The 25,183-nt window shown below is 31.7% G+C and overlaps 1 protein-coding gene across 1 annotated transcript; it reads right to left on the reverse strand.

Moving 5' to 3' along the window:
- Nucleotides 1–219: 219 nt before the first annotated feature.
- On the reverse strand, nt 220–17,479 carry LOC145331272 (uncharacterized). The gene is made up of 8 exons (XM_080175891.1): nt 17,400–17,479; nt 16,737–16,772; nt 12,207–12,246; nt 10,660–10,764; nt 1,606–1,650; nt 1,230–1,321; nt 861–908; nt 220–304 (listed from the first exon to the last, which is right to left on the reverse strand). Exons 1-8 carry the CDS (start codon nt 17,468–17,470, stop codon nt 220–222), a joined length of 522 nt encoding a protein of 173 aa, XP_080032017.1. The 5' UTR covers nt 17,471–17,479.
- Between the last annotated feature and the right edge of the window lie 7,704 nt (nt 17,480–25,183).

Here is a 25,183-nt window from a genome sequence, read left to right on the forward strand (position 1 = left end):
GCTATATTTAAAAATAGTCATTTCCTTTGAAGTGCTCGTTGACCCAAAACTCACACCCAATATTTTGAAAGCAAATTTAAAATAGGTCAGGCGGGGGGCTAGTATTTTGTATTGGTTACCAAATAGGTAGCCCCCCTTCCCTATTTTTAAATTTAATGCAAAATAGGAGGGAGGGTTCACTGGTTCAGTTCTAGGCAGCCACTTTGAGGAAAAGCACCTTTAAAACTTACCTATTTTACTGACTGTCACTTCTTGATTATCTTTATAAAACATGTTGGTATAAAAATCCGTAAATAGATCAGATCTTAAAATATAAACAATAAATATTTAAGTAGAGATGTATAACCAGACAACTACCTGGATCCCCCTGATGGGGCATTTTTTCGTTTGCTAGCAAATTGCTTTCTGCTCATTTTTGGCGACTTAGCTGTGTTAATATTCCCGAAGCTATCGTTTGATTTTCAAAGACCCTACGGAAAGTCGGCCCAAGATTCTGGGGGTGGGGACGTTTAACCCCTTCCCCTCTGTTGTTTCACTCAAGTTGAACATGAAGTAACATTGAAATCTTAAAAAAAAATTTAATTTGACGATTAGAGCTTTGTCCTAAGCTCGCACAAACGACAGATGGATAGGAAGAACAAGCAGAAACAAACAATTATAGAATAGTTTTCCTACTAAATAATAGTCATTTATCGCATCGTATTAAAGACAGCTTTCCGGGCTTAATTTTTCAGATTTTTTTTATTTTCGTAGAAAACTGTCTATAATACGATGCTAAATATGATTTTCGGTGTGGTTGAGAACCGGTTTTAATCCAGCGGATATTAAACTGTTTCGAAGCCATACTGAAAAATTGTTACCTAATGTTACCAACTGTCAAAGATATTCTTATAATACTTGAAGGATTACTGAAATTAATAATACAAGGATGATAACATCCATAAGTAGAAATGCTCTTAATCATACTAATTATTAACCAATGCTATGAGAAAAAAATAGATTAGATGTTCCTAGATGAACTTTTTTCCTTTGAATATATCATCTTATAGGTCCTGGGAAGGTTTATAACTATTTTGGGGGAGGGCATCACTACGCTCACAAGAGAAATCTCCATTAGACCCCCCCCCCTCGCAAAGAAATATTTTTTTTCTTTTTTTTATTAAAACCAAAATAAAAATAATAACATATATAAAGATAATCATTTAAATATAATTATTACTTTATTTTACCTTAAAAATTGTTGAATTTGACCAAAAGATTGATCCCTAACTAAAACCAAGTAACGCGCAGATAGCTCAGTTTCTTTTATTTCTTCAAATATCTAAGTAAGTTTCGATTTTTTCTGAGCTGGATCTTTAAATCATTTTAGTGGTGAGCCAGTTCGGGGTAAGCCGAATTTCAGCCAATCACAGAGCGGCATTTCATAAAATGCTGTGCTCTCATTGGTGGAGGGTTGGCTCACCCCGATCTGAATCACCACTAAAATGATTTAAAGATCCAGTTCTGATTTTTGGGCCATAAATAAAGTTAAGTATTCACTGGTTTTTCATTAGCCCCCCCCCCCCCTTCTTCTAAAAGTTCTTTTGCTCTTCAGTGGGAGTTTACCTTCATTGTTTCCTGTAAGCTTGACAGCAGTAGAAATGTTTTGATCTAAAACAAGAATAATAACTTTCATGTGTTGCAAAGCTTTTGTTGAATAGCTGCTTGAATGATACACGAGGGTTACATTTGGCTGTTGATTAGACTAATTACACTGGTACCCAAAGTTTTATAAACCTTTCTTGAGAAGATTTAATGAAAAGGAGGATTATATCAGTTTAGCGGTTAGCGAGATCCTTCGCTAAACACACGCACAGAGATAAACATCTGTTACTTTTGCATATAGATTCCATAAAAGTGTGTATGTATTAATGTAATTATAGTAAGATCTTTTAAATAGCTGTAGGATTTGAATTTTAGCTTCCATCTCATGTATATTTTAAAAGCGAAGCTTTTCTATATTTATGATCAATCCGTCTGAACGTCTGTACGTAACGGATAGCTTTTTTGTTGTTGTTAATTTAGGCATGTTAGAATTATCCTATCATTTATAGGGGGGGGGGGGAGATTGCCCCAAAATTCCCCCTTAGGTTCGCACGCCTTTGTAAAACATGAAGGAATATTTTGCAGGATGTTCAGATTATAAGACGTAATTAAATATATTGGCTTCTCTATTTACGTCAAACAGTAAAGCTTATAAAATAATAAAAAAATATGAATTTAAAACTTTATCTCAATGATAGTTTTAGTTTATAGTATTTTTCAAAACATACTCAAAATCGTAAACGATGGGTGATTTCGTAGAGAAATGTTACTGTTTTCAATATTTTCAAAATACTAAAATAACCCTAAAAATATACAAATTCCCCGATATATTCAAACGACCGGAAATTGAGACTTCACACCTCTGTTAACATTTTCATACGGAGAGAAGGGGTCAACTTATGATAGATTTGGGATGTATTTATAAGATACTACATATGTTCACATATCTTTACGGTCAAACATTGTCAGAAAATCATAAAAATTCCGGAAAATATTATCATACGAAGAAGGTTTATGGCCTTACTAGAATTTTATGACTTGGAATAATAGAGGTTTGGTGAATAGATTTTTTTTATAGCATCACGCAATCTCGTAGCCAGATTATCAAGATAGTTAATCTTAGTTCTTATTGCTAATTTCGCTTGTTTTTTTATTTCCATTTTGGCAGCATTTCATGCTTAATAAACCAACCAATCACAATTAAAGAAAAAAAGTCTCCAAAGTTGTTATTGCTAATTTATCTTTTGACTTTTCCAGTTACTTTATGTTCTGTTGTGTTTGTCAGTTCAAATAAAGAAATAGGATTTTGTAGATTTATTAATTATGTATTATTTTTTAAAAATGTTATGTAACCCCCCCCCCAATCATATTTCTTAAAATATCTTATACGTGAGTCACACACAAAGTAGAGAAACAGGTGCATATATATTGTTAATGAATTCTGGCGTGGGGGGGGGGGGGGGGTGGTTACAATGATGCATCAGATTCAGAAGTAGCTAATATACCAACCAAAGGTTTTTTTATAATATCTATATGTGATACTTAATTTTTCAAAATATTGCTTGACTTTGGTGTATCAATGATCAGAAATAGCTATTTATTTATCTAATATACCAAACAAATTTTTTTTTTATAATAAATAATATAATATCTATATCAGTTACTTAAGTTCTCAAATTTAAAATATAGCTTGAATTTTCTAAAGAATAATTCTTACAACATTTCTGTACGAACACCTTGGCTGACCGTAATATCATGTTACCAGTTACTTACCACCCCCCCCCCCCCCCATATTCCGAGGGTTAATCCCCATAAATCATACATTTAAATAAATACAGGAGACTTTATAATAATAATACTCGAGTCCCCTCCCTCCTCTTTACTACTTACTAGTAATATAAATAAAGACATCTTCTTAGCTTTAACTTTACCAATTCCGAGCCTAACCAAGGAGAGCGCAAAATCTGTCGGACGACACGAAACAAACAGACCAATGAGAGTTCGAGTTGGGTGGGTTAGCGGAGATTGTTAAATAACAAATTAGCTGTAATAAATAATAGGTTTATTTCATATTGTTCAAACAAAATTGAAAATACAAATACAATACATTATTATGATCCTGTTACTTTCAATTGTATTAATAAGTTTATTTCATTTTATTATTCTTTCATACAAAAAATACAATATTTTGCTAAATGATTGATCTCAAAACAATCTTCATCATGGCTTAAAAATTGGGGTTGGTGTTGTATGTAATAAATATTAGGAGGTAATAGGATATCTGATTCTGTATAGCTCCCCCCCCCCAAAAAAAAAGGGGGAAAAACATAAATATTAGGAGGGGATAGGACAGTGGACAATAATAATAATCTATATTCTATCTTTATATATTTAGAGGTGTAATTTGTAAAAATCTCACAATGTAGCTTTAAACATGTTTATTAAATAATTAAACCTTAGGGTAAAGCGGGGCGATCTCAGTTTTTTCCCCACCTTCATTAAATGACATTTTTCTCCATGTTCTAATCGACTGACAGAAAAAAAAAACAAATCCAATTTGTTCCTACAAAAAAGTATGAAATGAAATTTTTGTGAGATGAATTTTTAGGGTACTTATTGGGTCTTATTGTATTATTTGAAAAATTGATATTGAATTTTAGATTTAAATATACAAAGGCAAAGTGATAATATTCGCCAAATAATAAAGAAAATTTCCAAGTGAAAACAATATGGAAATATTATGATAATACATAGTATTTGTTTCCTCATCCGCTATTTAAGAAGCAATGAAATTAATTAAAACGAACAGATTTTTAATTTTTATATATCGCATTTTCACAGTATCTTTCATTATTAACTAACATAAAATAACTTATCAAATTATACTGTAAAAAAGTATTGGGTCCTAGGTTTAAGTCCTTATGATTTGCAGGTTCAACAAACCGAAAAAAAAACACACCGCTTGACCCTACTTAATATAATCAATCTTTCTCTATGCTGAACTGATAAGAAATAAACAATTTTAAGTTTAGGCAAATTTAGGATTATGTAATTGTAAATTCAATTGTTTAAGTTTTAACGTTTTTCTATTAGCTTAATGCTTCAAAAGACAACCATACATTGTTCCAAATGGTCTATTTATTATTCATAATTTTAGAGCTTCGCTACTTATGGATGTTTTATTAGGTAGACATGTAAGAATTCTCCTAATTTCCCCTTGAGGGGGGGGGGGGGGGAGGATTTGATGCTTAATCTGCAGAATTTATTAATTTATTTAAGAGAAACAACGTAATTTCATGTCCCACGGTCCACGGATAAAAAACAAATGCAAAAAAATTATATTTGATTTGCAATAAAAACTACTCTTTTTCTATGTAAAACAAATATACAAAGTTTTTACTTTTTAATTCGTTCGTTCTTTAAGACAGATAGCTATTTCTTTCATAGTTAAACGGCTCCTCGGGGCTAAAAAAACTGGTTTTAATAATCAAACGATTGTACATTTCTGTTCTGTCTATATATCATAGTTATCATTGAAAACCAAAGAATAAAATAATAGGATGTCTGTTAATCTCCACGGATAAAAAACAAATGAAAAAAATTATATTTGATTTGCAATAAAAACTACTCTTTTTCTATGTAAAACAAATATACAAAGTTTTTACTTTTTAATTCGTTTGTTCTTTAAGACAGATAGCTATTTCTTTCATTTCGCTTTTATGGATGTTGTGATCCTTGTTGATATGGGTATGAATCATAGATTATTTGTGTGTGTGTCCATTCCATTTTAGAGGCGCTACTACAACGGAAATATTATTACTTGGATGCTGCATCATATTTTCATGTATTCTGATAAAGTGAAACTCATAGCTGGCTAAAATAACCATACCCCCCACCCCCCAATCTACCCACTCCCCTTCTACTAGATGAACTAATGAACAATAAACGAGTTCTGTGTTAGCAAGCTAAATTAACTACAAATTTTCTTTCTCAGTATATCCATGTATATATTTCATATTATTTCATTGTTTGTCCATTTTTAAAAACCCGGAAGGCAAGTAGGGATTGAATGGACTGTAAAGTGTAAATTATACTGGTACCCAACGTTTTATAATCACGTTTTCTCATTCGTTTGCTTGGACTTATAAATGTATTATTTTTGACAAAATCATACGTCATTTTTTTTGTAAAATTGTTAAATACAGAATACTGTTTAAAGGACATACCTAACCGTAATTGACGGACATACCGACTCTAATCATAGAAAAGCTCTGCTTTATTAAAAGTAAGGTTTCAAGTTCGACCCCTTGCTCAAATCAAAACCTCAACTTCTTTTCTATTATAAGAGTCGGTCCGTACGTCTGTAACAGTTAGCTCTTTTCGTTATCAGAATGTCCGTATGTCCATTTCAAACATGTTGATTTTCAAGTTTTTCAACATCAAATTTTTATGCATTATAATTATCTGAATGATATGATTTTTGGAATACAGATTCCTAGAACAACAATGTATAATGTTATTCAGTTCTGACACTCTACAGGTGTTAATGTTTGTTTGTCCTACTATTTCAGAGCTTCCCTTTCATGGATGTTGTCATTCTGTTTTTATAACTTTTATAAATGCTCAAATTAAAATTAAAATTTAGAAAGCGTAACAACTCTATAATCGTTACCAGAATGTCCGTACAACTATTTTAAACATTTTATTACTATTTTATTACATACAAAATGATATTTTATTTTTCTAAAAAAATAGCTGTTTTAAGGCATACAAAAATTATTGCATGAGAATACTGAAGGGGTTGGAAAGACAAAAGTATAAGTACAGATTCTATATATAACATATCTCCGCCCATTTCCCTATCCAATTTAAATTTTAGCTAACAAAAAATAGCTATTTGTTCTGAACGGACGGAACGATCCTAATCATAGAAAGCTTTGCTTAAAAAAAAAGCTTATTATATAAGTTTTACAAGCAGAGAATCAATACAAAACAAACAGATTCTATTTTTAAAAAAAGATTAATTTTGCAGATTTGTAATTGATTGCTTTCTACCTATTCCCTAGAAAGGTCCAAGTCATGCTCTAACTAAGGATCTCACTAACCGCTGAACCAATGAACAATAAAGCTTCTTAATTAAAAGTGAAAGTTAAATTTTGTTTCTTTTAACTTTTAAAACTGCTCATATTTAAACATCAAGTTCCTATTGTAAAGATTTATGGGAAGGGGTGTTAATTATATCTACTGCTGTTAAAAACAAAGCTTTTCTATAATTGGGGTTGGTTTCACGTCCGTCCGTCTGTACATCTAGAACTGATAGATTAAGAAAGTTGAACAACTTTATAATATTAACTTATAATTCTGTTTATACTTTATTCTGATTATTCAGTTCTGACAATCTACAAGTGTTACTGTTTGTTTGTACTACTGATTCGCTTTTATGGATGTTGTCATCCTTGTTGATAAACCCTCTGATTTCCTTTATTTGGCTAAAGTTAAACAGAGTTCCCCCCCCCCCCCCCATATCCAATTGAATATGATTTACTACTATTTTCTGCCAAAATAAAGGTAAAAGGTAAAACATGGACAATAATAGTTATTTCTTTCATTGTATTATAAACGGCTTTCCGCAGATATAGAATGTACAATTATAAGATTAAAACCAGTTTTTTTGGCCCCGAGGTGCCAAAGAAAAAAACTAATTCTATATTCTAATCTCCCTCCCCCCCCCCCCCATAAAAAAAGTTGCTCTTAAGAATTCATTTGTAGTTCAGGAAGGGAGCAGAGAAAATAAGAACGGCTTGTTTTTTTCCTATGCCTTGTAAAGTAAATCATATTCAATTGAATGTGGGAGGGGGGGGGGGGGTTAAAAAACCCTGTGAACACACCCCACCCCCCATAATCCTATACAATAGGAAGTTTAAATATGAGCATTTATAGAAACAACAAGGATGACAACATCCATAAAAGCGAAGCGCTGAACTGGTAGGACAAACGGACATTAACACTTGTATAGTGTCAAAATTGAATAATCAGATTATAAATGTATAAGAGTCGATGTAAAATTGATTATAGAGTTGCTACGCTTTCTAAATCTTACCTAATTACTGCAGGAATCACTATGCAAAGTTTGAAATCGATAGGACAGTTCTAACATGCCTAAATTAACGAAAAAAGCTATCTGTTACGGACGGACGTACGGAGTGACGGACGGACGTATGGACGGACCGACCCTAATTATAGAAAAGCTTCGCTTTTAAAAATTAACTTTTATGTGAGACAATGTTAGATATACCTTTGTAAGAATGTGTTTCTAAGGACCAATTTTTAAAAGCGAAGCTTTTCTATAATCAAGGCCGCTCCGTCTTTTACTGATATCTCTTATTATAATTTTCTTTTCTATAATTGGGGTTGGTTGCACGTCCGTCCGTCTGTACATCTGGAACTGATAGATTTTTTAGAATTTAGGCATGTTAGTATTGTTCTATTGTACAATTTAGAAAGCATAGCAACTCCAAATATTCACTTATAATTTTGTTTTTACTTAAACATTTATATTCTGATTATTCAGTTATAACAACAGACAAAATACAAGTGTTAATGTTTGTTTGTACTACTATTTTGCTTTTAAGGAAGTTATCATCCTTGTTTTTTATCTCTCATTTTATTCTTAATCCTCTCCCTCTCCCATATGTTGACCCATTTAAGATGACCCCTTCTTAAGTTACAGTGGAGTATTATCATAAGAACCTCATAAAAAGGAGGGAAATTTTAACTGAAGATAAATTTTTTTTTCTGCAGTGCCGCTACTTTACAAATACGAACTGTAAAATTACAAGTCAAACAAGATAAAGTGGTTCTTTGACAATCACTATTTAATCTGGACAACATTTTGCTTCAGTAAACAATGTTTATACTTTATAATGACGTGCCTATTAAGTAAATATTAAGTAAAAAAACCTTTCAGTGTTAAAAATCTTATCTATTATACAAATTTTATATCTATTTAAATTTTTTCATGTATATTTCAACAAAAAAAAACTTTAGCTAGAAAATTTTTTTTGTAATATGCGAAGGTTCCGTGATCATATGAACATGCTTATTTATTTGAGAAATCCAATATTTTTAAAAAAACTCAAATTGCCCAATAAAATTAAACGGTCTAGCTAAGTTTTTGAAAGGGATAATTAGTGATTTACAACGATATCCTGGCCGTATGAAAATGTATAGCTATTTCAATATTTATCAAATACCTATTTAACCCCTTTCTTTCACACGTTTAACCCCCAGTATGAAAATTAGGGAATTTAGCAATATTTGGCACCAATTTTAATATTTTGAAGCCGTAAATTAGTTTTTGAAACTAACGATATGACTGCTTTATCTTAACAAAAAAAACGATTAATCCACTTTCCAGACATTAATGCGAACTCCAAGCCTCCCCCCCCCTAATTATATCAGCTTCTAGAAAAATAAGGAAGAAAAAAGCTCTAAAACGGTAGGACAACCAAACATTAACACTTGTAACGTGTCAGAACTGAAAAAGATGAATACAATATAAAAGTCTAAATAAAATCTTAAGTAAATTTGTTGCAAAACTGCTTAAATACAGAATTCTGTTTAAGGACATACTCTAATATTTTAGAACTCGATTATAGAGATGCTAATTATAGAAAAGCTTCGCTTTTAAAAAGTAAAAACACAGAAACTTCTAGCTCTATCAGCAGCAGGGATAAGAGATATTTGATGTTTAGTACTTCTATTTATATCTTATGTACATTTTATAATTAAGTTTGAGTCTGTCTGTATTTTGATTTAGTGATGATAGGCTTATTCAGTGTCCAATTTTGTGTAGTACATAAACTGTACTTATAACTTTTCACGAGGTTTACAAAAAGCGTTATTTTTTCGCAATTGGCTACAAACTTATTAAATTAAATGCGCTTATTAAGTCAAAACGCATAGTTTTATTAAACGATTAATTAGGAACATTTTGACCTAATAAGCGCATTTGACTGGAAGCTTGCACTTAATTTTAAGGAATATACCTAAAAAAATGACACTCTTTAATAAAAAAAGTTTATTTTTAAATTAAAAATGGAAATAGCAGTATCTATTTGATTGAGTTGCTTTAGTACTCTTTAAATTAGTGTACAATCTCGGTCCATTTCTTCGATTCAGTGCAGGGATCTTAAGGGATAAGACAATTGCCGATAAATTGATGTACATCTTAAATGAAAACACCACTTCTGTAGATTAAAAATAGTTGTTGAAACGTTTGAACATTCATTTTAATGAACCAATAAATTACAATTCAGTTAAAGCCCTTAAAGTTGATAAGCCAACGTTATTATAAAAATTTTGGGGACTAGTATACTAAACAGCTCATTGTCCCCTTCCTCCCTGGTTTCCGTGTATTTTGACTTCCTGTTTTGAGATTTAGGTGCTTCTTTAACCTATTAACTGAAACCTTAAATTGCTCCATAATGTATTTTATCACACTTTAAGGAAATGAAATAAAACTTTGCTTTATGAATATAATGGTTGAATTTCAAGTGTAAATACCATGCTGCTATGTCAGTTGCATGACATAGTTAAAGTAAGGGGAATGTCTTGGCCCATAAACAGTTGCAAACATTACCATGCACAGTTGGGACTTCTCATACAAAAGTCGTTCAATCAAAGGATTGGTTGTGTGTTGGATGTTACTTAACCTAAGATCTTTTGTGGTGTTAGAGTATTTTCTCCCATTACAAGCGGATGATGCTCTGGATTCTTTAGATGATCAGATACAAATCGAAGGAGGTAAGGTAAGTGTTACATAATAAAACAATCGATCATTTAGGTTTGGTTTTCCTCTAAGTGCTCAGTCGAACACAGACCGCCTTTTGCCCCTTTATATTTAAAATAAGTTAGAAATTTGGAAAGGCTTTTCTTTCTTTTCTGTTTGGTTAGGTTATATTAGGTACTTGGTAGCCCTGCAGGCCCTACAGGGGTTTGGCATACGAAAAAATAAGAAGGTAGGTTTTTAGTGTTCGTCAAACACTTTAAGGGAAAGCCCCAATAATGCCTCACCTGTGATTTAAAAGGATTCAATAGTTTCTTATGGAACTGTTTTGTTGTGAAGAAGACAGAATTGTCAATGTTTAGTCTGTCGTCTAAACATAATTCATCTTGCCCCTAAAAAAAATATTATCCTTGTAAATAAAGTAACAGGATGTTTGCTCTTCTGTATCGCAGCTGAACCTATATAGTTGTCTTTGCCAGGGTAGCTTCTCATAGGTCCTGGGAAGGTTTATTACTTTTTTGGGGGAGGGTACCACCACCCTCACAAGAAAAATCGCCGAAAATTACCAAAAAATATTTAAATTGCCGCAATTCGGTGCCAGTATCGTAGAAGCATGAACGAAAACAGCTGATCTTTATTTCTTTATCAAATTAGGTATTGAAAATAAAATAAAAACATTTAAAGTGCCACCAGAGGCCTCTAACAGGGTGACAAAATGTGGGGTTTCCAAGTTCGAGGGAGGTAAACACTCCTTTACCCCCCCCCCCTCCCCCTTAGACATCTATGTACTTTAGAATATTTGATTTTTCCGATCCTTTCATAATTAATCATACGTACTATGTCTTAATTTTTCATATATCAAAACCTTCTGATTAGATAATCAGTTTTCGGCATTTTATTAAGAAAAATTAATCACTTTTCTTTGGATAAAAACAAGGTCAAATTATGTATAGCAAGACAGAGAGAGAGGGGGGACAATGAAATGTCTAATACACCAGTCCTCAAAGTTTTACAGTAACTTTTCTAATTCGTTGGCTTATCAACTTTGGAAATTTTTACTGAATTTTCGATTGGTTTGTTTATTAAGTTGAGTGTCCAAACGTTTCAACCACTAATTGTAATATACAGAAGGGGTAAATTTGTTTATCATAATTTAGGATGAAAACCAATTTATCTGCCATTGTCTTATCCATTTAAATCCCTGAGAGTGAATGTACTCTTCTATAAAGGTGAAGTAATCAAAGAGTTGATTGCCAGTGGTTGTTTTTTAAATAATTCCCCTTTTTGGCAATGCAGTCATTCACCCCAGTTTAGTTTTATGTATAATAGAAGTGGGTGACGGTCAGTCTTATAGCTGGACAGGCGATTAGTTATAGTAGCTTCTCAATGATAATTACATTCAAGAATGAAAACATCTATTACAGCGAAGCTCTGAAACGATAGAACAAACGAACTGAATAATCAGAATATAAATGTATAATAGTACAAACAAAATTGTAAGTAAATGTGTTGAAAAACTGCTTAAATATAGGATACATTAAAAGTATTTACTTTCCTTTTTAAAGTTTGATTATAGAGATGAACTGCATATAAAAATGTAACTTGTTGTACTAAGAATCATTATTTCAAAATCAGATAAATAGGATAATTACATCATATAAAAAAGTACTCAAAAAAATCAGCACGTTTTAAATGGACGTACGGACTTTCTGGTAACGAATATAGAGTTGCTACGCTTTCTAAATTGTACTTTCTATTATAAGAATCATCATACCGTTACAGACGGACGGAATGACCCTAATTATAGAAAATCTTCGCTTTTAAAAATGTTTACCTTTATAATTACTGTCATTTCATTGGCAAAATACTTCTCTCTAAAAATTAATTATTTTATGTAATGATAAAAGACATTAGGAAAGCAATCAATTTATCAATTTATTACAACAGCACAATGGATTAATTATTATCTCCCACATCAACATTCTTTACCCCATTCCCTCCCCTCCTAATATCAATAATTCTATTATACATCCAGAAGTGGGGAGGGGGAGGGAGAGAGGGTTGAAGGGGTTGTTACTCATTAATTTACCCTTTCTAAAAATTTACATCCATATTATATGGAGGTATGTGCCTGATCCAAAATTATTTTTGGGGGTGCATTATTCCCCCTGAACCCAAAAAATTGTTATGGTATTTCTCAAAATGGTTCAAAGTCCTTAGTTTTTATAAATCAGGTATTTTTCAAAACTATTTTAAAACATAAATGTGGCCCTTTCCCCTCAAAACAATTTTAATCGGATAATTACCCCCTCATTTATTTAGTGGGTAATTTTTATCGCGTATATCCGTAAAGTTGGGACGTAGTCAAATGCTCTTATTATGTCCAACTGTTCCTAATTATAGACCATATCAAATATATATTATATACATTTGGTTATAATTAAGAACACTTTTTTAACTTCCATAATAATAATTGCATTTTACTACAACACAATACACAACTTACCTTTAATTTATTATTAATTATTATTCCTTCCCTGCATCCCGTTTAAAAAAGAGGCAATCTCTATACAATCTTTCATGTCAAAAACACACACAATAATCTTTATGTACATATGTTTCTTCTTAACATGAGAAAAATATAATCTTAGAATAATAAATCTTTAAATTTTTTATTTACATTTATTCAAGTTTTAATATTAGGGAACTTAAGGATAATACAATGGACGATAAATGTATGTAAACCCCAAACTATGATAAACAATATCAAATCAAATGTAAATTAAAGTTATTTGTCTTTGTCTTTTTTATTAATATTTTTTTCAGTATGGCTGCAAAACCGGTTAATATCCGGTGGATTTAAACTAGTTCTCATCCATACTGAAAAATCATGTATAGCATCAAATTTCTCACAATATTAAAATAAAAATCATAAAATTAATACCAGTATTGTTTGCCCGAGCCTTCAGCCCATCAGAGTTAAAAAAAACTGGTTTTAATCTTATAATTTTCAATTTAATATTATCGGAAAACTGTCTATAATATGATGCGATAAATAACTATTACTTGATTTGTTATGTTGTAAGATGTCCTTTGATATTTTGTATTCATTATTATTGGTTTGTTGGAAGTATAGCAAAATTTTCTTTTATAGTACATACAACAGAAGAAATAAGTTTTAATGAAATGAAATGTTCTCAAGAAAGCAATGATCAAATAGCTGTATTTGAATACTAAATGCAGAACATGTTTAAGTCAAAGCTAGTCATTTTCTACTTATTTTCTGTAAACTTGTGTGTTAGCGTTTAATCAAATGCTCTTAATAAGTCAAACCGCTTTTAATTATGAACATTTTGTATAAACATTTGGCCAAAGTTAGGAACAGTTTGACTTAATAAGCGCATTTGACTAAACAATAACACACATTTAGGGAAAATAAATTAAAAAATAACCCTATTTATTATTTTTGGTTTGTTAAAATTATTTTAGATATTTCTAGTGAATGTACTTGTTTTTTTATTAAATGCAAATCTTGAAATTAGGATAATAGTTATTTATTGCATTGCATTATAGACAGCTTTCACGGCTACTAGAATGAAAAATTAAAAGCTTAAAACCAGTTTAATTATTTTATGATTTTAATTTTAGTATTTGTGGAAAATTGTCTGTAATACGATGCTATACACGACTTTTCAGTATGGCCCAAACGACCCGTGTATTGTAGCTGCAGATATTATAATATTATAGCTGCGCTGCTGAGGTTGAAGTCGGGTGAGTTTGGCACTGGTCCCCAAAGTTTTAAAATAACTTTCTATATTCGTTGGCTTAACAAGTTTGGCGACTTTTATACTAGTTTAATTGATTGGTTCATTAAATTAAGTGTCCAAACGTTTCAACCACTAATTGTAATCAACAGAAATAGTAATTTTTGTATCATCATTTGGGATGAATATTAATTTATCGGCCATTGTCTTATCTCTTATCTCTTTGGGTTAGGTAGGACTTCTTAATTTATATCGAAAGGGGGTTGTCTACAACCCCTGCCGCACACTAATGGTTAGAATAATTTATCAGATGTATTGAAGACTAACCAAATTTTTGGTACTCTATTTGAAAATAACATTTTCTCTTGAAAGATAACAATAACTTTGATAAAAATATGATTATTTCGTATGACGCTAATTCCAAGTAATCACTAATAATCACTTTTTCTAAGCAATACAAATGCGTTTTTCTTTGATCATTTAGATTTAGACCAAAACAGCAATTAAAACAGCGTTTAAAGAAACCATAATCAATCAAAAACTTTACACTGGAATAGTTATTTATCGCATCATAATACAGTCAGCTTTCCGCGGATATCAAAATGAAAAATTATTAAAAACCAGCTTTATTGCCCCTCGAGGACGAAGGCCCGGGATAACAAAACTGGTTTTAATTATATGATTTTTATTTTAATATTCTTTAAAATTATCTGTAATACGATGCCAAACATAATTTTTCAGTACGACTGAGAACCGGTTCTAATCCAGCGGATATTCATCAGTTTCGAAGCTATACTGGAAATTGTTTTGTTTTATTCTTTTGTATAAATGATTGTATGGAAACATTTAGAAATTTTAGACCAGTCACTATAAGAAAACTCGAAAGCTTGGCTTAAATTTTCAACCACAGCCAATACTGAAACACTTTTAGCCGTCAAAAGACGCGTCCGCAACAGTGTCATCCGCTATCGCAGCCAAGAGTCAGTACAAATTCGCAGCTAGTTTTAAGTTTGTTCAATGTTCTTTAAAAAAACAAAACAAATTAGGCAGATGGCAACTAATAGAAAAATCTTGTTACTCTATGTAGAATTGTGGAGAATAGTCCCTTTCGTAGCAACGCCCCTTAAGGGGCGATTCGTCATATTTTTAAAATGGCGTTTGATAGGTTATTTTATGTTAGGTTATGTTATATTTGGTTAGGTGATGTTCCACAGGGTTATGCAATTGGCCCCGCAATTGGCTACTGTGTAAAAAACGAAGAATCGCCCCTTAAGGAGCGTTGCCACGAAAGGGACTATACCCGAATTGTGTTGCTAATGTTGCTAATAAAAATATTTTAAATTTGATATTAATAAAGAAACACCTTTACTTCTAGAATTAGTTGGACATTCATAACATTAATTTTATGCGTAGTTTCAATATCCTTATATAAATACTAGCGGCGGCATCTAGGGGCTCTGTATTTCAAGGAATATGAAGAGGAGAAAGATAGCCTAAAACCATACCCAGATAAACTAATTTATAAAGATAAAATAGCCTAAAACCATTTCAGGACCTATAATAAACTTGCGGCTGCGCCCAAGCATCTAGGGGCTCAATATTTGAAGAAATATGGAAGGACAGAAATAAAAACCATACCTACCCGGACTTTTATAAAAGATAAAATAGCTTAAAACCATCCGAGACATATAAGTAGCTTTACTGTAAAGAAGGACCATATCGGTTCAGTGGTTAGCGTGATCCTTCTCTACAGACAAAAATGCTTACTACTTTATGTATTAGGACTAGCGGCTGCGCCCCTAGCATGTAGGGGCTTTATATTCGTGGGATATGGAAGGTAAGAAAAATAGCCTAAAACCATCTCAGGACCTATAAGAAGCTTCGCTGTAAAGGAGAACCATATCTGTTCAGTGGTTATCGATAACCTTCGCTACAGACAAAAAAGCTTACTACTTTATATAATAAATTGCGGCTGCACCCACATCTAGGGGCTCAATATTTGAAGAAATATGGAAGGGCAGAAATATAGCCTAAAACCATACCTACCCGGACTTAAATAGCTTAAAACCACACCGAGACCTATAAGTAGCTTCACTGTAAAGAAGGACCATATCGGTTCAGTGGTTAGCGTGATCCTTCGCTACAGACAAAAATGCTTACTACTTTATGTATTAGGACTAGCAGCTTCGCCCCTAGCCTCTAGGGGCTTTGCCCCAAGAGGTTTGATCAAACCAATTTTTTGTATTTTAGATTTAAAGGAAAAAAATTTTTTTTGGGGGGGTGGAAATTTATTAGTTTATTCGCCCCCATAAAAAAGTGATAATTATAAAAGTAAAAACATTATTTCATTTTATTAGTTGTCGATGTCTTAACACAGATAGACAATCATCCTATTAAAAAGAATAAAAGCTGAAGCTTTTCATAGTGCCAGTAAAAAAATGACGTCATACTGGCCTACCATTTGTCAATTAAGATGTATTCTGGCCTGCTATTGGTACTTTAGTCTGTGTATTGACCTACCATTGGTCAATTGTATCGTATGACGTAACTTTTTATAGGCACTATAAAGAGCTTTATAAAAATGAAAAGTAAAGGTTCACCTCTTCAGAAAATCCATAATATTTGTAAATCCATCACTAAACAAGAAAAATTATATTCATAATTAGCGCAGCAGTAAAAATTAACAATACTTAGAGCCCGAAATAAAACATGAACGTGGAAGCAGCTATTAGTGCCTAATAAATTATGGCGTCAAACAAAACAAATGACCAATGATTGGCCAGTGCACATTTTACCAGATGTCAATAGCAATGTATACTGGACGAACCCCAAACTGTCCTACTTTGAGAAAGACGATTCCAGTGACGTCATATACGTTTCGGGAAAGAAAAAGGGAAGGGGAAAGAAAATCTCTTCAAAACAGATGGGAGAAAAGGGAAGAGATTTTCTTCACCCCTTCCCTAAACGTATATGACGTCACTGGAATCGTCTTTCTTAAAGTAGGACAGTTTGGGGTTCGTCTGTATACTGGCATATCATTGGTCATTTGTGTAGCATGAGTATTTTTTATTAGGCCATAAAAGCTGCTTCTTGAATGTGTGAACGATGGCTAAACTTTGCCTGTTTAAATGTTTCTACTGCTACTATGAAAAACATGTGCAAAAAAGTAATGTTTTGGTTAATGCCCTTGTCAAAAAAAACTTTGTAGAAAGGAATCGAGTAAGCTGTCTAATAATTTCCACAAAGGAACCGACTCAATTTACCTGTTGTGTTCACATCCAGAAGAAGTAGAAATGTTCAAGTACAGAAACAAAATCAGCCATTGATGTTTCATTTTCTGAAATTTATTAAATTTTAAACACAAAAGAAGCGTTATGTAAGTGTTAAAATAACATTTGAAAAATATTTTATAATATTTTTAGTCGGCCAAATATCTAGGGATCTAAAGGGACAAGACAATGGTCGATAAATTGATGTATATCCTCTGTGATAATTCAATAAAAGTCCCCAATGTTGTTGAGTCAACAAATAAGAAAACATTTTTTATAAAATTTTGAAGACCAGTCTAATAAACAACCCATTGTCCCCTCCCCTACCTGTAAAAACATATTTTGATGCATTTAGACCAGATTAGGAAATAAGATATATAAGTTGGAAAGAATTTTAATGTTAGAGGGAGATTTGAAATCTGCATCAAATTTTAAGGATTTTTTTTTATAAAATTCGTTTTTTGTATAATTCTTTATCTAAAAGCGGAAATACAATTTAAGTTAATTAATTTTGACATCTGTGATTGGTGGATTGAAAATTATCTTCGCCCTAATAGGAGAAGCTTAAGTTCAACCAATTAGAGCGCAGGTAGTTTCCAATCCACCTATCCTATTGGTCAAAATTTATGAACTTAAATTGTATTTCCGCTTTTAGATAAATAATTATACAAAAACGAATTTTATAAAAAAAAATAACTAAAATTTGATGCAGATTTCAAATCTCCCTCTAACATTAAAATTCCTTCCAACTTATATATCCTATTGGGTAACATTACTCTTGCTTGGTTTCAAATATACTAACTTATTTTGTTGTACGTGTATATCAGATCAGATAATAATATTTAAATGTGAATCAAATTTTAATGTGTTTTGCTTTTATATTCAAAAAGGAAAATATATACATAAAAAATAATTGACATTAAAATACCATTCAATTTATAAATTCTTTTTTTTAATAGTGTTGGAGCTACAATATAATTTAAAATGTCCACCTGTCTGTTTGTCCGTAAGAAAGGGAAAATCAGAGAGAGAGAGGGGGGGCATTGGGCTGTTTATTACACTAGTCCCTAAAGTTTTATAATGATGTTTTCTTTTTCGTTGGCTTAACAACTTTGGAGACTTTAGTGAATTTTGATTGGTTGATTCATTAAGTTAAGCGTTTAAACGTTTCAACCACTAATTGTAATCTACATAAGGGTTAATTATGTGTTTAATCATGTGTATGTAAATTTATTTGTCATTGTCTTATCCCTTTAAATCCCTGCATTAAAATAGTGGAGTTCATTAAATTTATACATTGTTCTTTTTACTAGAGATGAGGCTACTCTATAATTCACCATGTCTATCCGTCAATTAGTCCGTATCGCTATATGGGGGAAATTACATTTTCTCAGTTGCTATTTAAGATACAAGGCTGAAAGTGTTTGTCAAGATTCTTATCAATATAAAGCATAACTAACTGATAAACATCTATAACGATCGGATTGCTTTTTAGCAGGTTTTTGGCTATTCTTATTTATGATTTTTTTTTAATTCGCTACTCATGGATGTTACTAGAGATAAAAATGTACATTTGTCTTTTTGTCTGTTAATTAAGTCAAAGTGTTTATCTCTGCTATTAAAATGTATATGTAGTAAATAGATTAGACAGTGTAGTTTTAATTTCGATTAATCTCGGGGAAAACAAAACTGGGAATAATTCTTTAATTTTTCAATTCAATATCCGTAGAAAACTGTATATCATATGATTCCATAAAGCTCATCTTGTGTTTATTAAGACAGACAGCTGACTTGGACTTTAGAACGGTAAAACAATCAAAAAATAATTTATAAATGATTTATAAACTTTGCAGCTTATAGATATTATCATCCTTGTTATATTTGTGTCTGATATATTTAATTTATTTATTAGATATTATTGTTTCGACGCCAACTTTTTACAAAGCAATACTTTTCTATGATCATTCATAATGTAAGATTTTTTTGTTAATGTCGGTAAGTATATTGAATTATGTTTCTAAATAATGAAACGAAACACTGAATTAAATATTTTATGATTTTTTAAAATCCATCAATGAACAAAATAACTTTATATATATGTTAATTGATTTACTATTACTTGGATCTCACATAAGATTATCATAAACTCTCAAAACTCATAGCTAACTAAAATAATGATTTTAATATAAAGCTTGCAAAGTGTGATTATAGCTTTCTATAAATCTTTGGAAAGTGTGGGATGGTTCATATTGGTTGGGAAATTACAATTTTATGCCAAGCAAGTTGTTGGTTTAAAAGTTTGGACACTGCCAAGCTATCAAGATTTAAGTACCAAGTACCCAAAGTTTGATAAACACATTCTCTTTGGGTACTTGATTGCTAGGCTTAAACTAGTAGTGTCTAAACTTTCCAACCAATATCTTTTAACTACAGGAGGGTAAGTTTTAATAATCATCATTGGTGATGTATGTACATGGATTTATCATCCATTGTCTTATACTATAGGATCCATGAAAAATGATTGTTCTATAGAATTACAATTTCTGTAGAAAATGCAATTATTAAATTTTTAAAAATTGCATTTTTAATCATGCAAAGTGTATTTTATTTTTAGGATAAAACTTATTTGTTAAATTTGCATATTATTACAATGAATTTGGAAAACAAGGATGGATATTGCACTTAAAAAAAACCTTTTTACCTCCAACTTTTATTTCCCTGTTCCTCGTTTAATAGTTATTTATCGCATCGTATTATAAACAGCTTTCTGCTTAAAATTATAAGGAGATGCCGAAGGCACAGGCTAAAAATCTGGTTTTTATCCTATGATTGTACATTTTTATATCCGTAGTAAACTGGATATAATACGATGCTATACATCATTTTCATTATGACTGAAAAAGGGTTCTAATTCACCGAATTTTAATTGGTATCGAAAAGATACTGGAAATATCTTTTCGATACCAAAAATACATCAATATTTATCAACTAGTGGCTACGCTCCTACCATATAGCGGCTCTGTTTGCGAAGACGAAATTTAGCATAAAACCATCCCTAGTCTTAAATCTAAATAATAAACTAGCCTAAAACCATCTAGGTTCTACGTAAAGCTTCCTTCAATAGGATAACTCAATTGGTTCTGTAGTAATGGAAATCTTAAGTTTTAAACTAAAAAACCTTACTACTTTATATAATAGGATTAATTGTTGTATGGAAGTGTTTCTCCTTGTTTAGAAAATAATATTAATATTTGAAAATTTAATGGATGGGGAATTATTTGTAAAAAATATGTGATAGTTTTTTTTATTGATTCGTATTATAGACAGCGAATATTAAAATTAAATGTTATAAGATAAAACAAGATTTTTTATTTTTATATCAATATTCGTGGAAAATTGTCTGTAATTCGATGCTATACATGATTTTTAGTTTGGCTTTGAACCGTTTTTAATCTAGCGGACATTAATCGGTTTCGAAGCCATACTGAAAAATACATATCTATAATACAAAGTAGCTTGATGTCTGTCCGTCTGTCCGTCTGTCTGTCCCTTAAGATCTCGGTAACCACAGAACCGATTGGATTCTACTCTTCAGGGTATATACCTATTGGTCCTGTGGTGGTTTTAAGCTATTTTCTTGGGGGGTGGGACACCCCCAACCCCCCATAAAACAAAAAAATCCCCCCCCCCATTTTTTTTTTTTTTTTTTTGTAGAAGAATTCTTTTGTAGAAATTTTTTTTTTTTTTTTGAATTTTTGTTGTTGTCATCTCTTGGGGCAAAGCCCCTAGAGGCTAGAGGCGAAGCCGCTAGTTTGTAATACAAACTATTAAAATATATTATGAGGTAAGTATATATAAAATATTTTCGGAACAGCTGATAAATTTTGTTTCAGAATGGATTCTGAAGGATTTATGCTATTTAAATAAAAATTTTAAGTTGAACTAAATTGAACAATTTTACTTTTTTATAAGATTCTTATTCCAATATTCGGTAAGGAATATTTAAAATTCTGTTTTAAATATTTAATTAATATGTAATTTATATACAGTAACAATGGATTTATTATTACTTGGATCTTACACCAGATTTTCCTGAGCTATAATAAAGGAACTCTGTAGGGGGCTGAAATAAGATCTCCCCAATTCACCCCCCCCCCTTTACCCCATACCCTCTTCTCCTACTGGATAAACGGTCCGACCACTAAGTGCGAGGGGAAATTGCAACCAAAATTAACGACAAACTTTCTCCTGTTATAATATCCACGTATATTCTACATCCATTACAGTAACTAACTAAAGAGACAAATCAAAAATATATTAATATTTTTTAATAGCTGCCATGTTCTTTCGTGTTAAAAGCTTTCTTCCTGAGGCATCATAGACGTCCAAGGATAGGGGAGTAATGGGTTGTTTACCCCACCTCAAAATTTGAAATATCTCATTTCACCCACCTGAAATTTTTTTTAATATACTAGATTACCCCTCAAACCGTTGTAAACACTTATTTTAATATCCTCAAAAAAGCTAGAACTTCACTGTGAGACACAGGTGTTTCTACCGACAGTAATTGTAAATGCCTTCCAGATTTCAGCAATTTCGTAGCTACAACTTCAACCATGCAAAGCCGCCAAGCATGACAGTTGATTGCGCCAAAAAGCCACAGCCACAGAAAAGAAGCCGCAATCGATCTGACCACATTCTTTGGTCAGAGAGAGAAAGGACACTGGGCTGATTATTACACTAGACCCCAAAGTTTTTAATAACTTTTTCGTATTTGTTGGCATAAAAACAGTTGGGAATTAGGTGTATTTTGATGGGTTGGTTTATCAAATTTCAACCACTAATCTTAATCTACGGAAAGGGTAATCTTCATTGAAAATGTATATCAATTTATTGGTCATTGTCTTAACCCTTTAAATCCCTGTGACCACAGTCATTAGTGGCTGCTGAACCAAACAGAAAATTACATTTCGTCGAATGTCAAATAATTTTTTATTGACTTTCCTTTCATTCGTGGCAATAACAAAATATTTAAATCATGTAAAGATAAAACTCATTATTCTTTTATAATAACAAAGGACAAATATGTTCATAAGATTAAGCATTGAAGCAACATTGAACTCCCTCTCTCTATCTCTCTCTCTCTCTCTCTCTCTCTCTCTCTCTCTCTCCTTCTCTCTTTTTCTCTGTCTCTCTATCTCTCTCTCTCTCTGTCTGTCTCTCTCTGTCTCTCTCTCTGTCTTTCTCTCTCTGTCTCTCTCATTCTTACCCTCCTCTCTTTTTCTCCCTCTCTTTCTTGCTCTTTTTTTCTCTCTCTCTATCTTCCTTTCTCTATTTCTCACTTTCTTTCTCTCTCTCTCTCTCTCTCTCTCTCTCAATCTTTCTCTCTTTCAATCTCTCTCTCTTTTTTTCTCTCTTTCTTTATCTCTCACTTTCTTGCTCTTTCTTTATCCCTCTCTTTCTTTCTCTTTCACTTTCTTACTCTCTTTCTTTCTCTATCTCTTTCTCTGTGTCTCCATATCCTTATCTTCCTTTCTCTTTTTCTTCATCTCTCTTTCTCTCTTAATCTAAAAATAATTTTTTTTTCCAATTAATTTCGTTGTTGGAATAGGCTGCTCTTAATCTCTCTTTCTCTCTCTCTCATTTCTAGGATATTTTTATTTGGGTTGAGAAAGATTTATAACTGAATAGTTTTTTATTGATTGTCGGACAATAAGACAATGTAGAGTAGCTGCGCTAAAAAAAATAATTCAAAATATATATTATTAAATTTATCATCTAATATTAAAATTTATTAATGTTTTGTTTTAATATTTTGTATTTAGATTTTAGTTTAAATGTCATTTTGTTTATATACATCCAAAAATTAATTTTTATTTTTTTTTGTAAATATTAGGGGTAAAGGAGGAGGATGGGGGATATTGTTATTTTAGCCCAATACATAGTTCACTTTTAATAGAACACGAAATCATAATCTATAATACAAAGTAGAACGATGTCTGTCTGTCCGTCTGTCCGTCTGACCGTCTGTCCGTCTGTCTGTCTGTCCCTTAAGATCTCGGTAACCACTGAACCGATCGGATTCTACTCTTCAGGGTATCTACCTATTGGTCCTGTGGTGGTTTTAAGCTATTTTCTCGGGGGGTGGGACACCCCCAACCCCCCCAAAAACCAAAAAATCTCCCCCCATTTTTTTTTTTTTTTTTTTTTTTTTTGAAGGAGATTTCCATGGTCCTTTACGATTTTCGCAATAATTTTTTTTATCACCTCTTGGGGCAAAGCCCCTAGAGGCTATGGGCGAAGCCGCTAGTAATATATATATAATGTGAGATAAATCAATAAATATATTTGTTAAAATCAAATGATGAATTTTAATTTCTCATGTATTCGTAATTAGCTCTTTTTATAATTTGTTTTTTAAAACTTGTTTTCAACTACATTTGATAAAACTATTTAATCATAAAAAGATTTTTTATTCATAAGATTTCTTTTGATAGATTTTTATGGCGCGAATCTACTTATCAATGTTGATTTGTCTGTCAGTACCTTTTTTTACCTCTATTTCCTTAAAATCCCTTTCCCTTGTCCTGATGGTGGGGGGGGGGGGAAAGGGGGGATGAATCATTTTTATAGTGAAAATTACGTCATACTGGGTAGCAATTGATCAATAAAAATGTAATCTGCTCTGTCATTTGTAATTTAATCTGTGTATTGGCCTATCATTGGTCATTCCCATATAAACAACCCCTTAAATAGTGGATGTAAATATTCATTTATTTCCCGGAGGTAGTCATTTATTTCCCGGAGGTAGTCATTTTTAAAAGATTTTAAATTTTTTTTTGGAAGATTTTAGAATTTTTATTAATTATTGAAAGAAACTTGATATCAGGGATATAAATGATCATAGCCGGGAAATAAATGAAAAATAAAAACCAAAATTAAACCACATTTTAGCATATTAAAATGAGTTTTTTGTTTAAATGAGAATGATATTCCTGTCCAGTTTTTTGTTTAGGAATGAATATTTCTTACCCTCGTGAATAAATGATAACCTATCGGTCCATCATTTATTCCCTCGGGTAAGAAATATTCATTCCTATACAAAAAACTGGACAGGAATACCCCATTTTATTGTAAGACGTTTTTTTTTATAGGCACTAAAAAAACAGCTTATACAATTACATGGATAATACTTTTTTTAATAAGAGAGGGTTGGTTGGCTGAAATTTAGTCTTAATAATAGGTAAATACAATGAGAGACGGGGGGAGAGGGACAATCAGAGAGAGGGGGGAGGGACAATCAGCTGTTTAATCCCCAAAGTCGAGAAAAAGTATAGGTCCGATGGAAAGTGTTTTCTTTTTCGGCCCGCACAGCAAAGATTTTCCAGTCCGTTGGTGCGCGCGTGAGATAAAAAGTGATCAAAAGTAATGAAAACGATATAATTATAGCCAAATTATAAATAAAGGCAGCCTGTGGCAGCCTGTAGCAGGGCAAAATAGCATCTAATCTTGTAAAAAACAATGAATTATAGTGATTTTAATGGATTCCAACAAGGAAATATGGATAAAATAAGAAAAATATTAAAAATTAAAAAAACGCATAAAATTGAAATTCAGCTGGAGCAAAACCAGTTTGACATACAAAAAATTTTACTTTACATGAAATTTAGCCAATACAATTGCCTAAAAAAAAGTATTTCAGCAAGAACTTGATTGGACAACTCCTTTCCCACCTAAATGTCCATTAAATCCTCGGGAACGGCAAAAATCGCCGAAAA

This window comes from Acartia tonsa, chromosome 11 (assembly GCF_053477335.1).
Source record: "Acartia tonsa isolate MP-2025a chromosome 11, ASM5347733v1, whole genome shotgun sequence".
NCBI lineage: Eukaryota > Metazoa > Arthropoda > Copepoda > Calanoida > Acartiidae > Acartia > Acartia tonsa.

What these genes read in the sequence shown, in the direction of transcription:
- LOC145331272 (XM_080175891.1), bottom strand. Translation starts at nt 17,470, where the DNA reads ATGAAACATCAATGGCTGATTTTGTTTCTGTACTTGAACATTTCTACT. An exon ending in AAATGACAGTAATTATAAAG is followed by an intron (nt 10,765 to 12,206) that starts GTAAACATTTTT and finishes TATTTTTTTTAG; the next exon opens with GGGCAAGATGAATTATGTTT. An exon ending in CAAATTCAACAATTTTTAAG is followed by an intron (nt 909 to 1,229) that starts GTAAAATAAAGT and finishes TATTAATTTCAG; the next exon opens with TAATCCTTCAAGTATTATAA.